This window comes from Vanessa tameamea, chromosome 5, assembly GCF_037043105.1.
Source record: "Vanessa tameamea isolate UH-Manoa-2023 chromosome 5, ilVanTame1 primary haplotype, whole genome shotgun sequence".
In the NCBI taxonomy this organism is placed as follows: domain Eukaryota; kingdom Metazoa; phylum Arthropoda; class Insecta; order Lepidoptera; family Nymphalidae; genus Vanessa; species Vanessa tameamea.
Window position 1 is genome coordinate 3,511,438 of NC_087313.1, and position 10,939 is coordinate 3,522,376.

General features: G+C 33.4%; 1 protein-coding gene across 1 annotated transcript; it reads right to left on the reverse strand.

Moving 5' to 3' along the window:
• Window positions 1–96: 96 nt before the first annotated feature.
• Window positions 97–8,107, reverse strand: LOC113392711 (gustatory receptor for sugar taste 64b-like). Its single transcript, XM_064220785.1, has 7 exons — window positions 8,069–8,107; window positions 7,624–7,752; window positions 3,812–3,972; window positions 2,995–3,051; window positions 1,867–2,023; window positions 946–1,035; window positions 97–177 (listed from the first exon to the last, which is right to left on the reverse strand). The coding sequence occupies exons 1-7, from the start codon at window positions 8,105–8,107 to the stop codon at window positions 115–117; spliced, it is 696 nt and encodes a 231-aa protein (XP_064076855.1). The 3' UTR covers window positions 97–114.
• Window positions 8,108–10,939: the final 2,832 nt, after the last annotated feature.

Consider the following 10,939-nt stretch of genomic DNA (forward strand, 5'->3'; position numbering starts at 1 on the left):
ATTAATCTTTTTACGAAAATTACACAGTTAACAAGCTCGTTTAGATTTTGCGGCGTGTAATTTCTGCTCTTCTTTGTATATTTTTTTTCACGAATTAAACGTAGAAACTACTTATTAATAATAATAAACTGGTAGTTGCAATAGGACCAGCTCATAGGTCACTATGGTGGAAAGCATCTGAAATGAAAATACAAAAATATTTTCATTGAATTCCATTTTCATGTTCCAAATAGGAACAGGAAAACACGGTATTAGATATTATGTGAAGATCTAACTTCTTTTCTTAATTGGAGATGATGTCTGCTGCCCTGGCCGATTTCATATATTGTTGCCATTTTGCACTTTCATTCCGTGACTAATTATCCGATAGGGTAGAAAATTCTACAGAATTGGAAAGATTCGGACGGGTAAACGGGTCTACCTGGTAAGTGGTCACCATCGATCATCTACATTGGCGCTGTAAAAAAATGGCAAGCACTCCTTACATGGCACCTATTCGTCAGCATCCTTGGAAGGTTATGTTCCTTGTGCCTGTAGTGGCTGGTTCACTCAACCTTCAAACCAGAATACAATAGTATTGCTGTTTGGTGGCAGAATATCTGATGATTGGTTGGGTAACCCAGACAGCTTGCACAATTCCCTGCCACCAAGTGAAATGAGATACTGATAATACACTTACCTTTAAATAGTTCAAGCCAGGGTTTACGCCCAGGTTACCAACATTTGCAATCTCATAACATGGTAACCAACGAAGTAGCAAAACTTAAGAAGGAAATATACTAACAAGAAACAAAAAATTTGACTGAACCTCAATACATCTGCTTATACTGTCCAAGTCCCTTGGTTTGAATTCGTTTTTAAAATTAGCTTCATGATCGATCTGTGATACGTCAGTTATTCCGCTCATTTCAACTACACGGAAAATTTATTAAAATAAATACGAACCGAAAGTACTGTTACTCTTGTGACGTAAAAATATCCCAGTCCACTGAGATGAATCTTTGAATGATACACTTGATCCATAAAACGCTGCACCTTAAAAGAAAAAGCATAGTTTTTTTTATTGTTTCGCATTCATAACATCAAGAACATGAAAAAGTTGTTAAGTCAACCTTGAACTATCTTTGCTAATAATTTTAGTAATATATTTCTATTGCTAATGTGTATTGAAAAAATTATAAATCAAAACCAAATCAATCCTTTAAGAACTCTGCGGATATATTTTTTTTTCAGTTTTTTAATTGCTTACAAATATTCAACATTTATAACGAAATAGTCATTAATAATAAAATCTAAGGTAAACTTTGTTCACAAAAAGTAAGTAAGTAAAAAGTTTGTTCTTTTGGTATAATCCGATTTGAAATATTTTTGCGTTATACAACTACTTGTCGTGAAAGGTAACTAGGCTGTCTTAACTCTTCAAACCTCTCAATGCTAAATTAAAGGCTCCTCTCCATTTGAGGAGAAGATTTGGAGCCTATTCCACTACGAGCATATTGTAGTTGGTGGATATTGGTTCCATGTGGCAGATGTTTATCCGAAACATACAAGTATCCATACAATCTTTTTCTTCACCGCCGAGCCCGAGATTATAAACACAATCAAGCTCTCAACAATTCAGTGGTGTGGTGGTGGTGCCGAGATGTGAAGCCTCAATCATCACACCTCGGCTCAATTTTTGCTTATTTTGTTTATATAATATTTAATGGGAACATTTTCGTACTTTAATTATATAACAATCTATCATTATAATATGTATTTGTTTATTTTCAATTATAATGTCAAAAGAAAAAATATAAATTGTGTTTTAAACATTACTTAAAAAAAATATAACCCATACTAATTTTAGTTAAAAATTCAAAGTACCTCAATATTATACGCTGATGCTGGCAAAGTATGAAGAGCTCTCAGAGGTTCTCGGCTCAGGGTGTGGAGATGGGCTGTGAAGGTTGATACTAGTGTAGTCCTGAAGATCAAATGTAGTGTACTTATTATCGAGTCTACGACCACAATCCAATCAGAACTGAAAACAAGAAAAATATAAATCAATAATCATTACTGTGAAAAAGCACATGAAAACTGACTCAAAAAAACTCACTCATTTTTTTTTATGATATCGGTAGGCGGACTAGCAAATGGGCCACCTGATGGAAAGTGCTCACCACCGCCCATAGACAATGGCGTAGAAATATTAACCATTCCTTATATCACCAATGCGTCACTAACCTTGGGAACTAAGATGTTACGTCCCTTGTGCCTGTAGTTACATTGGCTCACTCACCTTTCAAACCGGAACACAACAATACTAAGTACTGCTGTTTGGCGGCAGAATATCTGATGAGTGGGTGGTACCTACCCAGTCGGGCTTGCACAAAGCCCTACCACCAAGTTAATTAATCATTAAATATTATAATTACTACAGTCAACGTCACGTGTCTGGTCAACTCCTGCAGTTTTGTTTTTTAAATATTTTTTGTATAATTAATAATCAGTGAAACTATTACAGATTATATAAAAAATAAATTTTCGCCGTAGTATGTACATACATATTATAAAGTCCGCTCGTATTTCTACAGTACAGTGTCAATAGGTATTATTATAAAACGCATAATTCGTTTAAATGTGATCTAAAATGTAAACGTTATATATACAAACTAAAATATATCTTATTTCGTTAAACGTTAAATCGTGTTTCGCTTATTCTATTTAGCTCTTTATTAAAATTGCATCATATGCTGCGAGTACGAGGAATGCCATTCTTTTTTATATTTCTTGATTATAGTGTACTTTATGGTATCTGTCTTGGAATACTGACCTGACTTGTATAGCGCTAATAAATCACTTCCTATGTTCACCAATGGAATTACACACAAGCGTAACAATATACACATATTTGAATAGAACTATTCCGTACTTTCAATTAAGCATATGTACCCTAATTAAACATTGAACGGTACTCGGTGATTATGACCCATGATGAGAGCAAAAGCATACCTTTTCGCGATACCGCAGTTGGGATTATATGAATTCATTGATACTGCCTTCTGCCTCCTGAAAAGATCAATCAATATGCAATACATATTAAACGTTATATCAAATAAAAGATGTGTCATGAGGCACCCGGTTCGAACGAAGTTGCTTTTCGCTATTTAATACGTAGTTATTACGTAGACACTGGAATAAATTAACGTTTCTGAATAAATAAATGGCAATAAATAAAATCGTTGTTAAGTGTGTGAATTAATACAATAACAAATAATAAGTTAAATTAATATTATATAATATCATATATAATAGAAAGGGAGGGTAAGTTCGCCTGAAGGGGGGGGGGAGGTAACATGCGCTTTATCCTAAAGTGATGATTTCTGCAAGTTCAATCTTCTGTATAAGAACTTCGTTCCAATAAAGCACACATTGTTCAGGTACATACTGCCATTGTCAAATTAGAAAGCATTTATGTCATTTGTTTTGCTTTTTTTTTTATTACCTGATAGTTTAAGCACAATCTTTGACTCGAAAATTAAAGCTTTGAAAAAAAAAAAAAAAAACGAAATGTTTATAAATCTATTATATATTTTTATTTGTCGCCTCGTGTAGGAGGTCTCAGTTGATAGGTATAAAATAGTTGCAATCCATTCTTGGGACTCAAGCTAGCTTCAAAACAAATTTCGTTGAATTCGTTTCAATAGTTTGGCCGTTGAAGCGTAACGTATGATCAGATTAACTTTCACGTTTATAATATTAATATGGATAGCAGAAATTAGTTACGATCGAATTTGACCACTGTGCAACTATTAATATATATACTTACTGAATAATATCATAGATGTGTTTGCACACGACGACGAGATTAGATAGAAATGTCATGAAGACGAACGGGTTTATATAATCATCGATAATTTTCACCAAGCGTGTTAAGCGAGTGTAATGTGCCTGTAGATCCATCCAAGGGATTCTTCTGTTCTTCGCGCACTGTAACACAAACTTACAGTCTGACTTATACATGTATAAGTAGTTACATGTAGGATTTATTATTTGAAATTTGAAAAAATCATTGTGTAACTTTAAAACCGCTGAACAATGTTTATTCGATGAGCGCCCGATGGTACGTGTTAACCACCCATAGACATTGGTAATGTGAGATATATTAATCATTCCCCATATTACCAATGTGCCCTCAACTTTGGGAACCAAAATGTTACGTCCCTTGTGCCTATAGTTACAATAGCTGACTCACCCTTCTATCTGGAACACATAGGTATGTAGTATTACTGTTTTCCGGTAGAATACTATAGATCAATTCAGACGCAAAACAGGTTATTGGAATATGAACTACATATCAAGATATTGTGATAATGTCCAATATAGTATGTTATGATAAATATTATCAAAATTTTAAATTGTCACGCTCGTGACAGATACTTGTACCAAAATAAAAACGAACTACATTTGAAAATTTTTATTAAAGCACGTTTGTCGTCAATTCTATCAACATACCATGAAGGCACCACCAACATAAGGAACTAAATTGGTATGTCTTTACCAGTAGTTATACCGGCTCACATATCTTTCCCGTTGAACATAACAAAACTGAGTATTTCTGTTTTGCGGTAAAATATGCGATGAGTTGGTGACTATCAAAGGGGCTTTAATTAGTCTAATATCAGCTTCGCATAGTCGCGTTGTTTTAAATATTGAAATGGTGACTGTTATTAAATCTATATTGAACAGCTATTCGGATAACCGAATTATATTGAAAAAACTATTAAGTTGATATATTAGATAAATATATTTTACTCACCTGTATTTGCCTGATTCTCATTAATCGATTGAAATTCCGAAATCTATACACCAAATAAAGTGTTACAACAGTAACAAGAGCATCAACAAAGTAGTACACGAATACCGTTTGAAATGTTGTCAGCTGAAAATAATTAAATAATATGTATTTGTTATCACACACACACACACACACACACACACACACAATAGTAGTACATCTGCATGTGCGTGTACGTCACACGAATGTCAACTAATGAATAGGATTCTTGGATCTAAAGAATATATAGAAATTCAAAAAATTTGTTGGGTTTGCGTATAAACGACGTCAGAAGACAACTGCGACTCAAAACTCAAGAAGAAAATTAGTGTTAATTATATAATCTATATCTCCACGGTATAACTATTATCTCCACGGTATTGAAATTAGTCAAAATTAATAAAAGGCAAACATTGTGTAAACTTTGTCCATGAAAACGGGACGAAAATTAAAAAAACTTTAAGTACTTGCATAACATTACAAAATTCCCAAATTATCTGAACACCGCAAAAATATTTGCCTGAATGGTATATTAAGTTAAAAACATATAATCAAATGTGTTTTTTTTTTTTTGCATAATTTAAAGCGTGGTGGAATATGCTCCAAACCTTCTCCTCAAAGGGAGAGGAGGCCTTTAGCCCAGCAGTGGGAAATTTACAGGCTGCTAATGCTAAAACGTTTGGTCATAAACTACTTATGTTTCTATTTGCCGAGACAAATAACTATTGCCATCCAAAAGTCTAAGTTTATTAAAATATCCAGTACCTGTAACAAAAATGCGATCCCGTAATTAAAGTTGATATGTTCGAAGACCCAAATATAGTAAAAAGCGTAGTAACTTTTGAAGGAGATGCCTTCACCCGAATTGTAGCACAAGGATGTCATTCTGACCGTAACTATTAAATGAATAAAGTGATCAACTGAAACAAATATAAATCAAATATGATTTAGTACTACACGATAATGAGATCATATTAATTTTCGGGCTCAAATTCTCAATAGAAGCTTTTCAGGGTATATTATTATAATGTTTTCCTCGCTATCATAACCCGTTGGAACAATAATTCAATACAACTGCTTGACCCTTACCGAGGAACAGAAGTGAAGACGCTGCCAACGTACAATTTTATTACATTAGTAGCCTGTAAATTTCCCACTGCTGGGCTAAGGCCACCGCCCACCCAAGCCAGCCAAGCCCACCGCTGCTCCAGTGCGGGTTGGTGGAATGCACATGTGGCAGAATTTCGTTGAAATTAGACACATGCAGGTTTCCTCACGATGTTTTCCTTCACCGCCGAGCACGAGATGAATTATAAACACAAATTAAGCACATAAAAATCAGTGGTGCCTGTATATAATATATAATATAAGTTCTCGCTTAATTGTAACATACCCAAACCGAAAAGTAACAATGACAGCATAATACGATTAATATTTTTGAAAATGCGTTGTGGATTTTGGAATGACGGCAATACTTTTTCAATATCTTCAATTTTCTTTATCATGTCCCTCCATGTAATGCTGAATCTTATTAGAAACATTGACGAAAGTATCGCAAACACTTGCAAGACCAGACCTCCTGGAAAAGGTGAATAGATTTATACAGATCTGACTGTTATGTTTGTGCCAAGATTTGTTTTGGAGACTTCACTATCTAGGTGTTTTTTCATAACCCCTCTACTAAGTTTGTGTTCAAATTTTAAAATCTCGTGATAAATATGGTAGCTACTACTAATGAATAATTATTTACCTAAATCTTTAAAACCCCGTATTGTATGTATTGCATCGCAAAGGTGAAGCGATGCGCAAATAATTGTCAGCAATACACTCACAATATAGTAGACGGTATAATGCGACAGCCAAACACATCTTAAACAAAAGATAAATTAATGTTGCTGCGTCTCTTTCTTATTCGTAGAGTTAAAAAGAGAGGGAAGGAAGGCGAGTTAAATTTGTCTAAAGCTTTCAATCAGTTTAAAGCTGCTGGGTAGATTTTAAACAAAACGGGTACTAAAATCGACAGACTTTTCTCGCACGCAACATGTAGTATTTTTGTATGGCAATTTATTATATTATATTGTTTTACTCTATATATATTGTGTTTCTGTGAATGTTAAACATCGACTACTTGAAAGTGGAGGAGCACTGTAGTGGAATATAAACCCTGATTAAGACATATACTTTCTTATAAATAGAAAAGATTACAAACATGTTCAATAATGTAGTCTAATTACTGATTATTACGTAGTTATTTCCCTTTCGAAATAGGAAAAGTATAAAAATTGGAAACAACACGGATTCATAATAGAATATATTAATATCAAAAGGTAGTTCATAGACATAAGTATGTATCTAGAATTGTTAAGGTTACGATTAACTTACGTGCTGCAATTACATCTTTAGACTCGCTTAACAAACTGCACCAAATGTGCACTTGTAAAAAAGTATACTAATATAATTACAGACTCTGCAGCTTTGGAGAGTTATTTTGGTTTATTTATTTGGTCGAACGCGCTAATCTCAGGAACTAATGGTCCGATTTGAAAAAAATATTTTAGTGTTAGATAGCCTGTTTATCGAGGAAGGTAACAGTTTATACAAAACACTTTACGATCAATAGCAATATCAAAGAAGCGTTATATTAATGAAAAATGTTGCAAAAACCGGAGAAAAATAATTAATGTTCATAGTCGCCACGCTGAGCATGCGGGTTGGCGACCGCAGGGCGCAACTTCTCGCAACGGTGACGCTGCTGCCCGTCACCGATCTGTGTCACTTAGTTGCGCCATTTCGTATGGTTATACCGCCATCAACCGGTCGTCAGAGCCTCGTTGGTTAATCAGCAGGGTGCACCACGTGCAGGTGCGGATGACTTGGGGCACTGAGATGTAGTTGCTATCCCTTTCACCCCCCTGGCGCGCCTTGGACGAGGCCTACGTCCAACAATGGAATAATACAGGCTGATCATGATGAATTATAGGCACAAGGGACCAATTATCTCAGCTCCCAAGGTTGGTGGCCCATTGGTGGTGCTAGAAATACTGTTGATCACTTACAATCAGGTGGCCCATTAAACATAAATAAATGCTAATATATTATTATAATTATCATACTGCTGATGCGTTATGGATTATAAATATTTTATAATTTAATTGACATTTCTCACCTGGAAAAATTGCTTTCTTTATTCGTTAAGCCTGTTATAGGTAAGTATCCTACCATTCTGCATACGATGAAAGTCCTCCTTACACTTTCGTAGAAACCTTTTAGATCTTTTCGTTCGTCCATTTCGATATACAATATTAGTATGTGAATAATTCAGGGCATTGGGAAGCGACTTCATGAATTACTATTACTACTTTGTTGGCTATTAAAGCCACCACCACATTTGACTCATTCGTTTTTTTTATATTTTACAGTGGTAGTTCCACGATGCATATCTCCGGTAAGCAGCCGGTTGTATTAAGCACTCGTCACTGTTCGGGACAAGCGGAGCAGGCAACATAAGGTAACCCATTCCACCCTCGCTGTGGACTACTGCAAGAGGGGGCTCAACTTTCTGCAAGTATGATTCAGCTGGTACCACTCATAAATTATTATTAAAGTGGAACTTAGTATGATTGTAATTCGGACGGATGGGGTAAATAATCCAGTAGCTTTAGGCACAACAGACATAACTTCTTAGTCTTAACGGTTGTTATCGCATTGGATTTGTTATAGCTGGAATAGCTTACAGCACAAAAGTCTATGGGATGTGGTAACTATCAATGGGTATCTTAGTTCGCTTAGCTAATAAAAATAAAAGATAGTGTTGTTCACCACGCTATATAAAAGTAAAAGAAATTTATAATAAATTGATACACTGCAATCCAACATAACTTCTAAATAAATTTAATTTTGAAAATCACCTTAGTCTAGGGTAGCCCTTAATATTGAGATTCGTATTTATTTTAACCGTCAACAAACGCTTTGGACATGTATTCATAAATGACAAATTACTTCGTCTACCTCAAGATTACATTAATACCTCGAGTATTAAATAAATTTAGATGTATAATTTATTAGACAAACAATCGAAGTGAAAATTTTCAAACTTTAATAAGGCCTTCAGAGTTCCATTTCATTCATTCTGTTAATTTATTTCTGACATTTTTACCCAGAAATAAATGCCTAATCTTTACTGATAATGTAATTATTTATTTAGCCCTGACAATCTGTTTGACAACCTGTCATGACTTATATTAACATCTGAATCGATTTGATGAAATTTGGTACGAACAAAGCTTGGACTCACTATACTATATAAGAATCAATAGTTTATTTATCCTGAGGTGTTTCACAATTAAAACTGATAAATTAATCCTTCCATTCTAACAATTAAAGTAAGAATGCCTATTTATAGGCTTATCCCTAGTATTAAACGTTTACACGCCCCTCCTCCCAAGGTAGCAACATCCGGTTTTGATCTATTTAAAAATACAAATTAGTTCAGTCAAAACCGGATGTTGACAATCAACGTAAAATGTAACAACTACTTAAATTCAATTATTTTCACTGATAATATACATAAAAACAATAAAATATGATCACATTAAAATAAATATGCTAACAATTAATTCTCGACTTTACATATATGTTGTTTTGGGGATAACGGAATGAAAAAAATGTTTGTGATAGGACTTTGTAAGAATATCAGGCTTTGTAGATGCACAACGCATATCGCAGTAAACTCCATTACACGAACATCGTGCTCTATTTAATATATTCTAGTTTGTTTTTGAATTGACTTCGTCTAAATTTGATAATAATGTCCTTATTTATTTATCAACGTGGCTATTAGTGTCCATAGCTCACTAGCTGAACCTGCGAATTTACCCACGTAAAATTCATAAAACTTTACCTAGAGTACACAAAGCGTTATCCCCAATTTTATCCCCTAGGTGAATTAAAAAAAAAGACAATCCCTTCCCCAGGTCTTCAACTAGCTCCATATCAAATTTCTTTCCATTCAAAATTACGCATTTATAGTATCAGTATAAACAGTAGGCATGCATCTAGATCTACATATATATCTATATTGATTCATAATAGTTATACTATTTTTTCTAGTAATTTTTTCTACTTAGACGGAACCAAATAGTTATAAAATAGACTCAGGTACAAAAGGACGTATAAAAATGAATCATAATGTTTGATATTTTTATAAATTACACTTAACACTTAATCTCTTAAAGGGAACGTCAAACTAAATTATGATGTACGACAAAGTTATGTTAATATATTATTCATATACATATTATATACTTTTTTATTTTATAGTCTTGGCTGAAAGTTAAAATTAATGTTATTGAAAAATTATGGAAAATATATATATATGTCGGCGCAAAAGCATTTTTAGTTTTAGCTAATTATTTTAAGTTAGTTTTTTAACGATTACTTTGTTTACGTAAATCACGTGGTAGGAAATAGTGATTGATTAATATGTCGTGTATTGTTAATCGGATCTTTAAACCCGTTTTATGTTGCTGTAAATTCATATTGCAATTTATTATGAATATTACTTGCGTAAACATAATTTTTGGACAATTAATTTAATATTTAACGTTGGCATAGCAGTCGCATAACAACTAAAATGTTTTGTAGCAAATTATTATGTTATCGTTGTCCAAAAATTATAATTCGAATTTACAAATAGTAATTGGTGACTTTTAATGTGATTTTGAAAAAAAACACAAATAATGTTATGAAAAGTTTGCGAATCGACACTATAAAATATAACATTTATTTGACTTTATGTGTTATTGAATTTTATTGTACGAATTAATCAATTGACATAAAATACTGTCCGCTCCTTATACATCTCATTGGATGCACCATTTGTAACACTAGAACAAATAATTACAATCATTATTTAACAAATCCTGCCTTAAAAACCTTCAAAAAACTTAACATGTAAAGTTTGACGAATATTGCTTTTATTTTATTTTCAGTAGGACTACCAAAAGTAGATGGCAAATGCTCTTGACAAATGGTCTCCTATATAACAGATAGTCTCACCATGCACTAAAACATTACAGAATATGTACTAACGAAATAGTAAACATTAATCAATCACAAATG